This window comes from Lynx canadensis, chromosome B2 (assembly GCF_007474595.2).
Source record: "Lynx canadensis isolate LIC74 chromosome B2, mLynCan4.pri.v2, whole genome shotgun sequence".
Lineage (NCBI taxonomy): Eukaryota > Metazoa > Chordata > Mammalia > Carnivora > Felidae > Lynx > Lynx canadensis.
In genome coordinates, this window is record NC_044307.1 from 71662564 (window position 1) to 71681675 (window position 19112).

At 39.3% G+C, this 19112-nt stretch overlaps 1 protein-coding gene across 3 annotated transcripts in view; it reads right to left on the bottom strand.

Annotated features, from left to right (window-relative positions):
• Nucleotides 1-18563, bottom strand: part of HMGN3 (high mobility group nucleosomal binding domain 3) — a 32422-nt gene extending 13859 nt beyond the window's left edge. For all 3 annotated transcript variants that reach the window (XM_030315885.1, XM_030315884.1, XM_030315883.1), the window contains exon 1: nt 18407-18563. In XM_030315885.1, the coding sequence (XP_030171745.1) occupies nt 18407-18421 (15 nt within the window). In that variant the 5' untranslated portion in view covers nt 18422-18563. The remainder of the gene's footprint in view (nt 1-18406) is intronic.
• Between the last annotated feature and the right edge of the window lie 549 nt (nt 18564-19112).

The window sequence follows — 19112 nt, forward strand, 5'->3', positions numbered from 1 at the left end:
AGCACTGGGCTCTCATTCATACCCGTTAGGCCACTTGGTAGATTTCAATTCACCTGTAGCTGGTGGGCATTTAAAGAAGCAGCACACAATTATTCTGATGTTAACTGACATTAAAAAAAGTTAAAAATGGATGTTAGTGACAAAATTTTCAAGATTCTTCTATGCAGTAGATTAGTGACAGCAATATGATTGAGAGATCACTTTCTAAACACTGACCAAATGTCTGTGTCAGGTACAAATTACTGAAAAAAAGAAACCCGGAAAGATTCCCCATAAAAAAGCAGGTATAACTGAAGATGTTAATGGCTTCAGGTGAATGAACATAAGACTAGAAATGTGAAGAGCTACAGGTCAAGGCTAAGCTGGTTTCTCTGGCAATCTCTCCATAAGGGCTTTCTATTAACAAGCCGTAACCAATTTAGTCAAAACAAGCCAACTGATCTTTATCCTGGGTCAGGACCCGGGCCTGAGTGTTGGCTCTCTACCTAGGAGCTGTAGTGATCTCGGCTAGTGACCTGATCAGTGGCTCAGTCTGTTCATCCATGAATGACAGAGGATGATGATGCTGAACTCCAAGCGTCGGGCTTATGATCAAGCAAGATGTTAGAGCATTCCGGAGTCGGTGAGTTGTTATACAGATGTTATGCAAGAAATACATATCTTAATGAGTCTTCCAAATGATTAAATATCAAATTATATTCAACAGACCCTTAACGGTGAGCACATAAAACTCCCTGTAACCTTGTTATCTGTTTTTGTTGCACAGAGTAACAGATACACTATTTCAGAAGGACTTATCATTTCAGGCTGTCTTATCACACGCCCGGTCTACCATTAACACTTAGCCATGAGGCCAGAGACAGGAAGCAGGACATGGTATGAAGGGATTGAAGCAGAAGGCCAAAGTTTTTGTCCCAAGGGGCTGTGAGGAATAAAGACAAAGAAAAGGGGGAAATGGGGACTGGGGGTATATGGCGATGATCTCAGATGTACTTCAACCTTCTGGGAGGCTGATGGGAAGGATGAGGCGAGTTAGATCTGAAGAATTCCAAGACAGAAGGGTTCTCAAATCATTTCCCAGGACAGAGCAAACTTATGCTAATCCAGTTTGAACCCAGAACCCATGGTCAAGAGAGTAAAGAACCATGGTCAAACAAAAAGGTCTCATTCACATATCTGAAGCTCCTTCAGCACCGAAGAGGCAAAGGTACTGAACTGAGAGCCAGCAAGGTGGGGGGGGGGGGGGACATACACAGTGGCCAGATGCAAGGCCCAGCAGAGATTCTAGGAAGTTTGGAGTACCAGTGAGTGCTGATTTGAGGGCAAGGTGGCAGGACGGTGGATCACTGAACACCTGGTGACCAGATGGGGACAGAGAATCGGCATTAGAAGGCCTGAACTTTGGCAAACACCAACAGGTAGCTGAACATCTTTGAATTCAAAATTCTGAAAATAAAAATAGACTCATTGAAATAAAAAAAAAATAAAGAAAAAAAAAAAACACCTCTCAAAACAAACTCTAGACCAGGGACAGAAGAAATAGTAAACTGTCAGAGAGTGCTGAGGAATTAGCCCAGAATGCAACAAAGAGCAATAAAGGAATAAACAATACGCAAGAGAGGATAGCAGATATGGTGGTTAATTGAGAAGCTCCAAATATACTTAACAGACATTTCAGAGGCCAGGAACAGAGGTACTAGTCATAAGTCTCCAGGTTGAAAGCTTATGTCAAGGAACAAAGTGGAAACAAAACAAATGGATACCATGAAACATGTTGTAGTAAAACTGTAGTAAAGTGAGAAAAATCTTAGAGTTATTGGAGTAAGGGGTGCCTGGGTGGCTGTTGGTTAAGCATCTGACTCTTGGTTTTGGCTCAGGTCATGATCTGGTGTTCCGTGAGATTGAGCCCTGTGTTGAGCTCTGTGCTGACAGCATGGAGCCTGCTTGGGATTCTCTCTCTCCCCTGCTCTCTCTACCTCTTCCCTGCATGCATGCTCTCTTTCTCTCAAAATAAATAAATAAACATTTAAAAAACATAAGTTACCAGAGTTAAAAGATGGATTATCTACAAAGAATTACTTTTACCAGCAAATACAAGTTTAAGAAAATATGAAGTAAGGTTCAAGCAGTTGAGGCTAACTGTCAACCTAGAACTTTATATCCAGCTATCACTTAAGAATGAAGGAAAACAGGGGTGCCTGGGTGTCTCAGTCAGTTAAACATCTGACTCTTGATTCTGGCCCAGGTCATGATCTCACGATTCTTGAGTCTGAGCCCTACATCAGGCTCTGCACTGCTTGTGAGCCTCTCTTTCTGCCCTTCCCCCACTCATGTTTCTCTCTCTCTCTCTCTCTCTCTCTCTCTCTGAAAATAAATAAACTTAAAAAGAATGAAGGAAAAATAAAGACAACTCATAACATGAATACTTAAGAGACTTTGCCGTCAGCAGAGCATTTCAATAAGGAACTGTTAGTAAAAAATCAAATTCAGTAATAAGAAAAATGAATTCAGATGAAAAAGTATATAAGAAGTAATGTATAAAATACTGGCAAATCCAATTAATTATTACTTGTAAATAATACCCGTTTTTTTGTGTTTAAAAACATTTCCCTAGAAATCCTAAACCAGTGCTGTCCTATAGAAATATAACATTTAATTCCAGATTTTCTGATAGCCACATTAAAAAAGCAAAAAGAAATAGATGAAATTAATTTTAATATTTTATTTAACTGAATCTAAAATTTTATCACCTCAACATGTAATCAATTTACAAATTATTAATGAGATATTTCACAAAGTTTTAACACTAAATCTTCAAAATGCAGCACATACTTGACACTTAACAGCATACCCCATACATGTGTTAGGTTCTCACCTATCTATATTTGGAGTTCAAGTTTATAGTAGTTTCACACATCTGGGTTGTTCCAAACATATTTAAATTGTTCCAATAACTGTATCTAATACAAATTTTGAATTTAAGTTAAAATTGAAATTTAAAAGATTCACCTTCTTCTTTTTATTTATTTTTTATTTTTTTTATTTTTTCCAACGTTTATTTATTTTTGGGACAGAGAGAGACAGAGCATGAACGGGGGAGGGGCAGAGAGAGAGGGAGACACAGAATCGGAAACAGGCTCCAGGCTCCGAGCCATCAGCCCAGAGCCTGACGCGGGGCTCGAACTCACGGACCGAGAGACTCACGGACCGGGAGATCGTGACCTGGCTGAAGTCTGACGCTTAACCGACTGCGCCACCCAGGCGCCCCACCTTCTTCTTTTTAAAGAGTGCTTAATTGGGGCGCCTGGGTGGCGCAGTCGGTTAAGCCACCGACTTCGGCTCACGTCATGATCTCACAGTCCGTGAGTTCGAGCCCCGCGTCGGGCTCTGTGCTGACAGCTCAGAGCCTGGAGCCTGCTTCGGATTCTGTCTCCCTCTCTCTCTGACCCTCCCTCGTTCATGCTCTGTCTCTGTCTCAAAAATAAATAAACATTAAAAAAAAAAAAGAGTGCTTAATTTCCTTACAAAGCCAGTGACTACCATACTGGATGGCACAGTTCTAGACCATAATAACCACAAAAAATGAGAGGAGGATGAACAGATGAGAAGGTAAAGCATGCTAGGGTCCTGGTTTTATTCTGGAGGATGATACAGTCACAGAATCATTTAGACTTTGCTAAAATAAAATTTAAAGATAGCCATTAAAATTTTTAACACAAGAAACAGGATCTATAAACTTCCAAATCAAGAGGAGTGAAATTAAGCAATTATTATATTAATAAGGAAGGAAAAAAACAAATGACAAAAAAAAAAACACCCCACAAAATAAGTCATTAGAAAAAGTCCAAATACATTAGTAATCACAATATACCTAAACAAATTATACTTATCCATTATAATGTCAAGTGACAGGAAAAAACAGAATAATATATGCATATGACTACACTTTTACAAATTTTAAAACATGCACCAGTCAATATGAAGGATTTATATATGACATATATACCATAAAAGTATAAAATCATGGACTGGAAGGATACACAACAAATTCATGATAATGGTTACCTCTAGGGAGGCTGACAATGGAAGGAGACCAAGGGGGGGGGGCGGTTCTAAGGAAAACTGAACTTCACCTGCAACATTTTATTTTATTAAAAAGAAACCTGAAGCAAAATGATAACATTAAAATGTGTGAATTTGAGAGGTGGGTAAATGAGTATGTTACATTATTTTCTGGATTTTTCTGTATTTAAATTTTTTTCTCAAATAAAAATATTACCAATAATGAGAGAAAAAAAAGACTAGAGGCAAACTGTTCCATTAAGTCTAGTTTAACAGGGCCCTAGGTTTACTCATAGCATTTTCTGCATTTCTTAAATGGCTTATAAACCTGGCTTATATACTGCCTCTTCCTTTTCTGTTCAAGACATATTCCGGGGCTCCTGGGCTCAGTCCGTGAAGTGTCCAACTTCAGCTCAGGTTATGATCTTGTGGTCCGTGAGTTTGAGCCCCATGTCAGGCTCTGTGCTGACAGCTCAGAGTCTGGAGCCTGCTTTGGATTCTGTGTCTCCCTCTCCCTCTGCCCCTCCCCCGCTCATGCTCTGTCTCTCTCAAAAATAAACAAACATCAAAAAAAAATTTTTTTTAAGAAGACATATCATTCATAATTGTTTCATCTGATATGAAGGCTCTGGAGTGGGGCAAGATGGGAAGCCAAGGGCACTACCACAAGGATGCAGAGCTCTCCTTGGGCTAGCGTAGGAGAGCTGATGGGGAGCACAGATTCCTTCAGCAGTGGACCAACTGTTCCATCCCCATTCTTTCTTTACGAGGACATACCTCAGCCCCGCCCCTGAGGACACAAAAATGCATTGAGGGGACACAACTGCATTTTCCAGAAGACTAAACAGGACCAGCAGTCCTTTTAGGAAACCAAGAAAAGAAACTTGGAATTTTTATCCCACAGACAACCCATAAGGAATCAACAGGCAAAAACTCCCCAACTGCCGAGTTTCTCTTCCAATAAATAGCAGTTATCACTGGACTGAAGGGCACCGGTGGTGGCAGTGGTCAGAAGCCAAATTTTCTCTCTCCAAACTCAGGGAGATATCAGAGAAGATGGGAAATTCCTTATACCCTTCAACAGTCGCTTGGGAACAGTTCAAACAGCATGAGCCTGTGGACTTCTCACAGCAGAGAGATATGGAGGGTGTGGCAGACGGCTGGACGTGGTGAGGCTAGTACCCGGCTTGTGCCATGTTTCTTCTAAGCTACACAAGAGAAGAAAGGGGGAGGGCTCGGGAGTCTCAGCAACAAATGCTGGGCCTTATGTCAAAGTTCCAAAAAGTCTTAATGATTGGTAAGTGTTGGCTCTCAGAGATTTTCTTCTAAGATTGAAAGACAAGGGCTATTGCTTTATAAGTGCACTACCTGAGAGCCTACAGTATCTATGCAATTCAAGCAATCATTTTCCAGCAGCCACAGAACAAATCCAGTCTCAACTTCTGGGTTGTCTGTGCCAATTCAGGAAATTAGGGAGCAGATGTAACAGTGCAAATAAACCAGTAATTACTTCTTTTAACCCAGGAAAGGTATTACTTTGAGGTGATTCTTCTCTAACTTGCTGGCCAGTATTTCTTTTTTAAAGTTTATTTTTTGAGAGAGAGAGAGAGAGAGAGAGAGAGACAGAGTGCGAGCAGGGGATGGGCAGAGAAAGGGGGACAAAGGATCAAAAGCAGGCTCTGTGCGGACAGCAGAGAGACAGATGTGGGGCTCAAACTCATGAATCGTAGATCATGATCTGAGCTTAACCTACTGACGCTTCACCTACTGAGCCACCCAGGCGCCCTGGCCAGTATTTTTTTTTTTAATCTCTTTATCAAAATTTCTTTAAAAATTAATTTTATGTTTTCTGTTATAAACCCAAGGCTACAGGAAAGAAGCAGTCTAATAGTGAGCTGGTTAGCAGAGGAAATTCTGGGACAAAAAATCCAAGTAATCCACCCAGAGAAATGTGCCCATAACTAACTCTTATCACTCTTCGGCTAAAATGAACACAGAACTCAACTTTTTAACACAGTGTGAATTCCCCCCCCTCCTCAAATGGGGGCAATGCCCATGAAATTCTGGAGGTTTTTTAAAATAACAGGTAGTTCTCTTAAATTCAAATATTCCTAAGACACATGAAACAGATACTAAAATATTGATTCAAAGCCACAGGATCATTATTTAACATTAGCATGATTGTTTTTCATTCATCCCGTAGGCCTATGTTTGGGACCCTCCAATACTTCACTGCTTTGTAAAATAATCTTTAAAAACCCAATACTTACAACTGAGAGATCATTTTAAGAGGATTAATAATCAAACTAATATTACATTTCTCTGCTACCTCCTTCCTTGTTTATGTCTGTTAATTTCATCAACTTATATAAATCCAAATTGCAGTTATTAATGTCATGTCAGGCCAGTATGTCTTCCCCAAATTTTATTTTGTTGTTAGAGATAAAAATAATTGAGTTAAAAACTCTGTTTTAGAAGACTTTGGATGAACTGAAATAAATAGCAACTATCTCTTTTCTGAGGGATACTTTTAGGGAAAATATCTCACATTGTATTCAGGTACAAAAGATAACCAAAAATAAAGAATAAGCCATGTTCTAGGATGTTCAGTGAAATTTTATTAGGATATATATATATATATATATATATATATATATATATAATGCAATAACGGAAGTATATCTTTAATGAAATAGTCTTAAATATTTCACACATCTCCTTGGTCTGAATTGCCTCTTCTACCCGAGTTACGTTTTTCATGTGAGTTGTACTGCATCAATGGGAAAGCACCTGGTTGAAGTCAGAAGCCTGAATTCCAGTGTGGCTCACATCTCACTTCCCTGTGCCCAAGTTTCTTCATGAGTACAAGTGAAAGAGACAAGGGACCAAGAGGAATAATAATAATAACAAACAATGTATACTGCACTTATGTGCAAGGCAATGATCTAAATGTTTTAAACCTCACCACAATCCTGTGAAGTTGGTAAACTAGCATGATGTCCATTTTATAAATGAGGAATTGAGACCAGAGAGGTTAAGTAACTTGCTCCAGATTACCCAGCTGGTAAACTTGCCTGTAAGTGAAGACCTGGGATTTAAACCGAAGTAGGCTGGTTCGGAGTTCATTCTCTCTCTCTCTCTCTCTCTTTCTCTCTCTCTCTCTCTCTTTAAGTAGGCTCTATGCCCAGCATGGAGCCCAATGTGGGCCTTGAATTCATGATCCTGAGATGGAGACCTGAGCTGAGATCAAGAATAGGACGCTTAACTGATGAACAACCTAGGTGTCCTCAGAGTTCATTCCCTTAACTACTACAACACTCAGACTGATTTGTTAGTTTTCCGAATTTAAAAATTAGGTGCAGATCTAGGATGCTAGAAGAGCAAAGGGTTTCCAGATTGGGAAATATTTTAATCTATAGATGTAGCCAACAAACACATAATATGTAGTGGAGTGTTTCCTATTTCCCCCTCAGTGGTGAGCCTCTTGGAATAACAATAAACAATGTCCCATTAAAAATACTGTATGTTGAGATGCACATAAATGTACTATTCTGGGTTTCTAAATGGTTACATACACAGATAAAAGTATTTTTATCTATTAAAACAATCAATTTTTGTAGAACTTTACATTTTTCTTTTTTCTTTTAATGTCTCTATTTTTGAGACAGAGAGAGACAGAGCATGAGCAGGGGAGGGGTAGAAAGAGAGGGAGACACAGAATCTGAAGCAGGCTCTAGGCTCTGAGCTGTCTGCACAGAGCCTGATGTGGGGCTCAAACTCACGGACTATGAGATCATGACCTGAGCTGAAGTCGGTGGCTCAATCGAATGAGCCACCCAGGTGCCCCACACTTTACATTTTCAATGTACTTTTACATTGTTGCTGTATTTGGTCCTCTCAATAGCATGGGAATACAGAGGCGTGACCTTAATAGTCCCATTTTACAGATGAAAAGTAGAAGTTCAAAGAGTCAAGTGACTTTCCCCTTCTAAAGAGTGGTGGAGTCCACACTACACCCAAGTCTTCCAACTTTTATACCAGGGATCTTTCCAGATGGTTACTTTATTTTCCTATTTGCCCTGGTATGAATTAATTTCTAGCAAATGGTAAGCACAGTTACGATGTCCTTGTATTTTTGCAAAACTAATCAGCTAGCTCTGATGTGACTGACCTGTGGCCACAAAAAAGGGGGATAATAAAATTAAAAATTATAACTAAGAGGTAAAGGAAAGCCATGAGAAGTAGAAAGAATAGAGTTTTAAAAAATTTATTATATGGAATGTAGAACTTCAGAAGGAGCCTTCAAAGCTTCACATTTTGACCACCTCAAATCTTTGGTATGTTTATCGCCCACATACACCACGCTTAATACTCATGATTTCCTACAAAATAGAATTCTGCCCAGTATTGTAAAAAAAAAAAACACAGCTTATATCCACAAAGAAAAAAAAAGAGAGAGAAAGAGAAAAAAAGAAAAATAAATAAGGAACCCAGGGTAGACTTTGTATTTATCTTTGCATGGGGTCACATAATCAAATTATAATTTTAAACTAATATCACTTTATAGTATACCTTTTAAAAACAAATTTTGTGGGGAGCCTGGGTGGCTTGGTTGGTTGAGCCTCTAACTTCAGCTCAGGTCATGATCTCATAGTTCGTGAGCATGGAGCCTGCTTGGGATTCTCTCTCTCTCTCTCTCTCTCTCTCTCTGTCTCTCTCTCTCTCTTTCTCTCTCTGTATCTTCCTTTCCCTCTTCCCCTTCCCTGCTTGGACTCTGTCTCTCTGTCTCTCTCTCAAAAATAAACAAACATTAAATTAAAAAAATAAATGTTGTAATTAAACATTAAATAATTGGTAAACCAGAACTCTGAAATAAAAATCCACTCAGTCCTAGGTTCAATAGATTTTCCAAATTATAAATCTATTCTATTCAAAGAGTTCCCAAAACAAAAGCACTGGCTCATTTTTTAAACCCAATGCTTAAGTAATGGTAATGTAATATTTACGTTGCAACCTCTCAATATATTGTATAATATGCAAGTGTACTTATGTGTTTCTGATCACAGGGGAGTATCTCTATTAGCCTATATAGAACAAATTAATGAAGACAATATATCTTGGAAATAGTAAATCCAGCAGTTTATTGTAATTTGAAGAAACACTGAGTCTTAGACTTTCAACACTCAAAGATATTAATACTTGGGTGAGGAAATTGTGCATGTATACATATATATCTTGTATATGGCTCTACAGTCTATTAGTTACTGGCATACCAGAAGCCTTCATGATAATGTATGTGCCTCTCTCAGAAGCAGAGGCCTGACCCTGAGGCCAACCTTAGGGCATGATCATAAATAATAAATACTTCTTGGGTAACTTGTACTGGCACCTAGAAAAAATGGCCATCAGCCTATGTCTATTAATAAAGACAACATTTTAATCAAAGGAACATTTACGTATTTATATAACTCTTGATTTTTCCTTGTTTCATTCATTGGGCATCTTAGTTTTAAGTAAAACCATATGAGGTTCCTAGATACAAACATTTATGGGACGTACTGTGGTATAATGGTTAAGAGCAAAATTCTTGGGTAAAGAGGGTTGGGTTAGAATTCCTGGATCTATTACCTCCTAGCTGTGTGACCTGGGGGGAATTCCTTAATCTTACTAAATCCCAATATTCTCTTCTGTGTATGAGAAAGGCCGTAGGGCTCGGCGGTTAAAAGCACAGGCTTTGGAGCCAGACTGCCAGCACTGCATCCCAGCTGGGCCATTTCTTATCATGGGGGCCTTCTGTGAGACCACAGTCTGAAGAGTACATACCTTACTGGGTGGTTGGGAGGGTTCGGTTCATTAATGCAGAGTGCTCAGAACAGTGCCTGAGTTCCAGAAAGCCATCTAAATGCTAGATATCGTGGCTGTCGTTACCGTATCTGTGAGATGAGAATAGCCTCACATAACTGTTGTGAGAATAACATGAAATAATATGAAATTACACCATAATACTTCCCATATATGTTTGTTTCTAGTAGCTTCACATACTTGGGTTTAAACTAATGAATGTAAAGCATATAATAGCTAAGGTCTGGTACATCCAGGCGTTTAATAAATGGTAGCTACTTAAATTTTAATAGTAATAAATGTATTTATATGTTGTTACTGCTGTGTTTCCCTTGAAATATTAAATTTGCAACTCATTTTGAAATTTAAAACTGTTTTTTCTATTTCCCGACTTCTGAATAGTGTATCATTTACTTTAAGTGTGATCAAATATGCATTTGCCTTAGGCATCTCTAAATGGCCATTTCTGAATGTGTCCACAGGATATAATAACACTGGACTCAATAAATACCATGACCAGGAACCAATACTTGATTTGACTGAACTCTTCTAAGAAGACAGTGAAATGTACAAAAAATAAGCAGCCAGTGAAAAAGGAATTCAACATTTTGATTTGGTTTGTTATCTTCAACACTGATTTTTAAATTACTCAGGAGACTAACATCATATTTCAACATACTAGGTACTGTGAAAGCAGACAGCTTAAATGGTGTTTATTTCAGTCACCATTTCCAAATTGTACCCTGAAGGAAAGTGGAATATATTTAACTTGGGTATAAACAAAAGCAGTGTTTTAGGTGGAAAGTATAGGAAAAGAGGATCACTTGATAACTGATTTGCCAAGGGAATTTTAATGTTACATGGAGATATTTTTAAACATATTTTTTTCTTTGAGAAAACACAACCCTGTAAAAATGCACCAGATTAAAGCTTATATTCCTTCAAAAACACTACATTTGTTATTCAGTTGTTGAACATCTATTTCTGTAACTGCAGTTAATTAAACTGTGCGGTCTACCTGTTCCCTATCCACACTGTGTGCCATTTTATCCTCCTACCAAATGGAAGCATGGTGCTTATTTATTATTATTTCACCGTAGTGAATAATTGAAAATATCATTATCACAATAACGAACACCCCATGTGTTTTACACATGGCAAGTGCTAGTGAAGTACTCTGCATTCACAATCTCATTTAATTTCTCCAACAACCCAATGAGGTAAATAATATTTGTATCCCAGTTTGATAGACAAGAAAACTGAGTCTTAGAGAATTAGGAACTTAGAAGTTTAGGGGGAAGTGAAGTAATGTGCCCTAAATCATACAGCCAGTAAACGGTACATGTCAGAACCCTACTGGACTACCTCCTCAACAAACATATGAAATAATTAAACTTACTACTTTCTTCCCTTGGAAATGATTCACTCATGCACTTGTTCAACAAAAAGTTATACTACTTGTGCTAGGTGCATGGGATATGAGAAACATCAGAGCCATCAAATATTTCACAGTCAAGTCAAATTAGGAAGATTACAAAGTTAAATCTAAATTAGGTAATCAAACAATGTGTCCCAATTTAGAAACATGGTGCTTGTCAGACAACTACCTTTAAAATAGAAGAGAGTAAAAAAATAAAAATAAAAATACAAGACAGTAGTTAAAAGAAAGGCACTAATGAGGGAGGGTAGTTACTGCATACAATCTAATCTCAACTGTTAACAGGCCTTGAATTTAACTTCCTCATATTTCAAAGAAAGCAAGACTTCACAGAAAAACCAATGACAGATCACCTTTAATAACAAACTAGCACTGATCCTCTTGAGATTTAAAAAAAACAAAAAACAAAACCTATCACCTTCAACCCTTTTAACCAAACAATTTCTTGTCAGTATTTTTTCTCTGGACATGTGGTCTGGCCAAACCTTTCAATGTTTTTATCTTTTCTTGTGGCTCATTATCATTTCTTGCCATAAATTAAAAATATTTACATGTGTATACTACCTACCCTATCAGACTAAAGGATCCTTAAAAATAGGGGCATTTACTCATTCACTTCAAAAACGGTTGGAAAAAAATCCAATTCACTTATTCTCCCAACATGATAATACTCTGCATAAAGGTGATACTCAATAAATGTTTATTTAACATGGAATGAGTGAATGAATGAATAAAATGTACAACCCTGCCATTTTGGAGCCTTTACTCAAACATAGGTACCATCTCAATATTAACTCAATTAAACTCAGTAAGCATCTGGATGGCACACTACCCGTAGTTAGACCCTTTCATATTCATACTGGAAACATCAGTATGTTAAAAAGGCTATTCACCCCAGATTGATTTACAGATTCAATTCAATCCCTATTAAAGTCAAGGGAGGTATTTTTGTAGAAGTTTATAAGCTGATTCTAAAATTTATAAGGAAATGCAAAGAATACAATAGACACAACAATTCTGAAAAAGAAGAAGAAAGCTGGAGGACTGACACTACCAGATTTCAAATCTTACTCTAAAACCATAGTAAGCAAGATAATGCAGTACTGATCTAAGGACAGGCATATACACAATGGAATATCACTGACAGCCCAGAAAGAAACCTTTACATTTAAGATGAACCGATTTTCCACCAGAGTACCTAAGCAATTTAGTGGCAAACGAATAGTCTTTTCAACAACTGGTGCTGGGAAAACTGGCTATCAACATGCCAAAAAATAAAAAAAGAGAGAGAGAAAGAGAGTTTAAACCCTTATCTCACGCTAGGTACAATATTAACACAAAATGGATCATAGAACCAAATATAAGAGCTAAAACTATAAAGCTTTATGAGAAAATAATTGTGACTCTGGATTAGGCAAAGCTTTATTAAACATGACACTAAATGGATTTATCAAAATTAAAAAAACATTTGTTTTTCCAAATTTTAAAAAGCCACAGATTGGAAGAAAATATCTACAAATCACATAGCTGATAAAGGCCCTGTGTTAGAATATTTAAAGAACTCTAACAACTCAATAAGAAACAACCCAATTAAAAACCGGGCAAAAATATCTGAATAGACATTTCACCTAAGACATACATTATGCTGGTAAGCACACAAAAAGATGCTCATCGTCATTAGTTATTATGGAGATACAAATTAAATTTATTAGAATGGCTATAAGCATAAAAAGTGACAATATCAGGAGCACCTGGGTGGCTCAGTCGGTGGAGTGTCTGGCTTTGGCTCAGGTCATGATCTCACGGTTCAGGAGTTTGCCCGCATCAGGCTCACTGCTGTCAGCATGAAGCCTGCTTTGGATCCTCTGTCCCCCCTCTCTCTGACCCTCCCCCACTTTTACTCTCTCAAAAATAAATGCAAACCTTACAAAGAAAAAAACTAAACTAAAACTGACAATATCAGTGATGTTGAAACACTGGAACCCTCACCCATTGATGGTATGTACAATCACTTTGGAAGACAGTTTGGAAGTTACCTAAACGTTAAAAATAGACTTTCAAACCACCCACCAGTTCTACAGTTAGGAAAGTTCCCAGGACAGATGAAAATGTGCCCATGAAAGACTTACATATAAATATTCACAGCAGCGTTATTCATAATAACTAAAACCTGGAACAATCCAAATGTCCATCCATTTGTGAAAGGATGAACAATGGATGATCACTGGGCAACAGAAAAGAACGAAATACTGATTCACGCTAGAACACATATGGACCTCGGAAACATTATGCTGAAAGAAACCAGACACAAAAGACTACATATTGTTTGATTCCTCTTATGTAAAATTTCCAGAAAAGGCAAATCTCAGTAGATTCGTGGTTGCCTAGGACTGGGGTGGGAGCAGGGACTGGCTGTAAAAAACTTGAGAAACCTTTCTCCAGTGATGGAAATGGCTCAAAACTGGATTATGGTAATGTCATACAACTCTATAAATGTATGTAAAATTACTGATTTGCATAGATGAATGGACATTATGGGAAGTAGATCATACCTCCAATAAAGCTTTTTTTTTTTAATATTTATTTATTTTTGAGAGAGACAGAGACAGAATGCGAGTGGGTTAGGGGCAGAGAGAGAGACACACACAGAATCTGAAGCTGGCTCCAGGCTCTGAGCAGTCAGCACAGACCCCGATGCGGGGCTTGAACTCACGAGCTGTGAGATCATGACCTGAGCTGAAGTCAGACGCTCAACCATCTGAGCCACCTAGGCGCCCCAAGCTTTTTTTTTTTTTTTAAAGTAAATTATATTCCCATCCATATAGCCTGACTGCTGCTAGAGTGTCAGTACAATTCAGCACTTAGCAGTGATACTTCCAATCTTTTTTACCAGACTGGTTTTTTAAAAAATCACATCTCCTTATTCTTAATAATATACGTTTCTTTGATTTCTAGCAAATCTAACTAAACATTTCATCTATTTGGGTCTGCTAGTTTCTAAATATACATCTTTTCCATAAGAACATGTGAGACTCTTTTATATTTTTAAACTAGCAAACTTTTTTCGGTATCTGTGGTACAAATATTTTTTCCCAGTTTTTCGTAAGTTTTTAGATTTTATTAACAATAGGTTTTTCTTTTTGTCATACAGAAATATTCATTTTCATGTAGTCACATTCATCTGTATTTTCACTTCCAGAGTCTGTCTCTGGTGTTTTGACATGTGATATTCTTTTGAAACATTAATCAGAAACCTTGAATATTGTTAGTTAATCATCCTCCGTGCCAAGCCCAGCACTATCGGACCTTTCTACTTTAAGAGAAAAAAACCCTAATTTCAAATTTCAAAGCTAGAGGCAGACAGCCTTTTCTTCCTTAAGCCTTTAAGTGTATAAAGAAACACGAATGTTTATACCCCAAATTCATGGACAACTGCCTCATTAGAGAACTTCTGATGTGATACACTAGATATTTCCAATAGTTCTAGTGATGAGATACTGGAAAAATAAAAAGAAGGATGTGAAAATGTGTTTGCTGTTGCTAATCATGCCAGGCTATGACTCTAGGCCTCACTGGGTGATGCCTCTTTGTAGGACATCATATCATCATATAACAACGTGACCAGTGTAGGCATTCATGGATGTCTGACCAGAACACTCTAGAACTCAGTCACTCATTATCTCACAACCACTGCATTCATGCATATTATCATTTTCCTTGCTATGTCACTCACTATTAATAGGTGGTGAATGACCCATCACCCATTAGGTGAACTGAATTTCATTCTTATTTTACAAACTCAGAAGGAGATTTAATGCTAACGAAAGAATTCCTTATTGTTGAGTGCTTCAAAAAATTCTACAGCAGTTATAAAAAAAAAAACACCTATTTGGTTTAACATAGCTATAACTATCACACAAAGAGATAAAACAAAGATATGATTAAGAAATAAAAGAACATTTTATATTAATGTGGATATTATGGCTTTTAAGTTGTATATCTGGTTAAGAAATAATCAGAAGAGGCACTGAAATGCCTGATAACAGAAAATGACTGTTTTTCTCTGTATATATTTGAGTCCCACCCACCCTTGCAAGACCAGCCCAAATTCAACCTTTTTTCCCTATCAATTCTACAGCATTTAGAATCTATACCTATACTATATATTCTGGCACATATATACAGTCTTAACATTATTCAAGTGTTTAGTGCCTGTCACTCTTATCATCTTCAATGAATTAAATATAAGTTCCATGAGAGCAAACTATGTATCCCTATGACATTAAAGCAGTGGTAGGATTCCAGATCCTACACTACAGAACAGCCTAAAAAGGTGTTCATTAAATAACTTTTCTTGATTTCTGGGAAAAGTTGAAAAAAAAGGGCCAAGATGGAGAAAAAAAAAAAAAAGGTATTGTGGGGCACTTTCCTCAAATGTATTATAATGTAGAACAGGCAGTCCCTTTAGTCAAGAAAAATAATGTGGAGTAGTACGTAAATGCTTTAGCAGTTGCCCCAGCTTTACATATCTCAAAAAGCTAGGCACAGATTGTTTTCAGTTCTTCTCTTTGCATCCAGGCAGGCTTTACCTAAAGATAGTGCTTTCCAATGTAAGCTCCAACAAACTCCAGGATTCTATGAGGCAGCTCTAAGGTCTGACTGATAGAAGGGATGGCCACGTTAGCTATGTTTAATTTGTGGCTGCTTCTTTTCAGGTATCAACTTTGGGCTCCAGGTATAAATGAAGAGCCTTCTTACTAATCAAGGACAGTTTTTCCATCTCTGAAGAATACTCTGATGTCCTGAGGGATGACATTCAGGTACTTGTACACAGGTTTGCCTCTAGTCCCAGGATGGCTGGCTAGCTTCTTCATAGGGGTGCTCCCTGCCTTCCAGGGAAATAAAACAATAACCAAAAGACAGTTCCTCTACTGTAATTCTTTTCTTCCCTACTGTTTCCTTTAGAAAGGTGGAAAGCAAGGGAAGGTAAGAATGATTTCACCAATTCTGGCCCTTTAACAACAAGGACTCCAGCACATCAGGGTCCATTATAATAATGGGTTTTGTGCAAATCTGAGTTACTGTTCATTTAAATTTGTTAATAATTCTCAGGAAAGGGGAAGGCACCATTCACTCTGTAAGGATGTGACTCTACTAGAATTCCCAACCCTGTCACTGAACCTCAGATAAAATGCTGAAAATAGTGGCATCATTTTAAATATCTTAGTTCTAGTAAAACAGGGCTAGAAAAACAATACTTTCATAAACATTAACTTTATTTTTTTTTTCAACGTTTATTTATTTTTGGGACAGAGAGAGACAGAGCATGAACGGGGGAGGGGCAGAGAGAGAGAGGGAGACACAGAATCGGAAACAGGCTCCAGGCTCCGAGCCATCAGCCCAGAGCCTGACGCGGGGCTCGAACTCACAGACCGCGAGATCCTGACCTGGCTGAAGTCGGACGCTTAACCGACTGCGCCACCCAGGCGCCCCAAACATTAACTTTAAATAATGAATCTCAAATATTAGTAAATGCCATCCATTTTCTAGGGCTGGGAATCTCTGCATTTCCTAAATTCCTCTTCACCTACCACCACTAAATGAAAAGAATGAGTGAATAATGTTTGAAAGTAAGGACTCTGAACCTACAGTATCTAATTAAATCTTGGTTACTAGCAATTGGTTGGTGAAATGTTGGGTAACTCATGTCTCTAAGCCCTAGTTCAATGGGGTGTACTGAGGAGTAAATGAAATCATGCAAGCCAAATTCTTCCCACAATATGAAGCACATAGTATGTGCACGATAAACTCTAAGGAAAAAAAAAAAACACTTTCGTTATATTTGTTAAAAAGTGGAGACAAGTTTCCACCAAATTCTTAGTAATGGTAGGTAAGAAAGCAAAACCTTCTGTATTTTTAAAACTTCAATATTTTAAAGTAACGCATTCATTTACACCAATCAGTCCACAGTTTTTAATTGATAATGCAGGATATTATTTGTAATTTTGCCTCAAATTTAATACACTCACTGGCTCACACTGCTGGCAGGCGGTGGGAGGGTGCAAAGCATTTTCTCAGAACAGCCGCCACACACCGGTTTTCTCAGGGTGGAGGCAAGCCTTCCCTTCCCTCCCCGGGACAATGACGGGGTCCGAGCCCGGCACCTATGGAAACGTGCGTCGCGGTGTGCGATACTTGGTGTCCGCGACCCGCGCGGAAGGGGACGTAATAGTCCAAAAGGAACCGAAGCCGAGACGAAAATGATCCCAGTTCCCGGTGAGCACCGAGGGACTTGGGAGCTCGCGCACCCCGCCTTGCCCGACTGAGTGTGGGCTTGGGTCGCCAGAGTGGACCCGGTGGCCCCTGCCCTTGGCAGCCAGAGTGGGCGCCACTGGCGCCGTCCCGTCCGGTGCGTGGCTAACTCCGCCGCTCCCGCCGCGAACTGCGGGCAGGTCCCGGCAGCCCGGCCCCGCCTGCGCCGTCCCCAGCCCTGATTGACACTGGAGTTGGTACATACGGGTCTGCAGCGGAGGCGAGCAGGGGGGGTGAGTGCTATTTTAAACATGGCTTTCCCTCGCTCTTGGCCTCAGAGCCAACGCGGCGCGCCCAGCCGTGGGCTAGGCCCACCTGGGAATAACCCCAACATCTGCCCGACTTATTTATTTTTTTCGATCTCTCTATGCATGGACTTGTTTTCCCCCAATCACTGCTTTTCCACAACCCGGCAGTTTCAAAGCGGAAACTCCCCTCCTGGAAAGGGGAATGGAAAGCGCTTTTGCTTCTTCTTGTTAGAAGGTGGAAACCATTCCAGTTACCAGGAGTTCAAAAAAGAAGGGAAGCGGCGTCCCTGGAGAGAAAGTAACATTCAGAAATCCTTGGGGACCGAGGGAGGAAGGGAGGGAAGGAGGAATGTCTGCAACAGGCATCTGAAAACAAGCGTGGAGAAGCAAAAAGATTCGCAAACCCGGAGTTACTACCAAGTGCATTCCGCGCAATCCATTGCAATGACAAGATCTGCTGTAAGCACAATTTGAAGGCCTTTGAAATCTTTTTGGTGAGACTTACCTTTCTCTTCGGCATAATGACTACGTTCGTGCAGCTAAAAAGTAAAGCAACGGGGTGGAACTGCAGACACCGCCGCTGGATGCTGCCGCTGCCCCTGCAGCTGCTCACGCGCAGGGCACGGCGTACCCGGCCTCTCCGACCTGCACCTCCGCGGCTCCCTCCAGGGGCCCTCTACTCGCTCGTCTCCTCGCTCACCCAATGAGGAGCCCCGGCAGCCGGCCGCGAGGCCCCATTGGCTGCGGCAACATTCTAAATTCCACGAGGGCACGCCCACCTCCGCGCACACGGTAAGCGCTGTTGTAGTTTCCACTTCATCGAAAAAATCTGCCTGGTGACTGGGCATGCCCAGTTCAACTAGTAACCTCCAAGCTACAGGGTCCTGGAGTTTCATTGTTTTCCTGCTCCCTTTTTGGATTGTGTCACTAGGAACAGCGTGGGCCTTTAGAGACAGGAAAAAGAGTAAGGATGGACACATTAACTTTATAGTGTAAGTATATGCACAGCAGGCACTTTATAGGTTTCCTACCCATAAAGGCTCGTAATGAATGTTACGTGATGGAGACCTGTAAGAGAGGGAAGATACCCTGTTCTGGAAGAGTGTGGCAATTTCTAAGGGTCTCAGCTTCCCGTTCTAGATATCTAGTGACAGTAATCTCTAAAATTACTTAGTTTTAATATCTTAAAATCTGTGATTACAAATCACTAA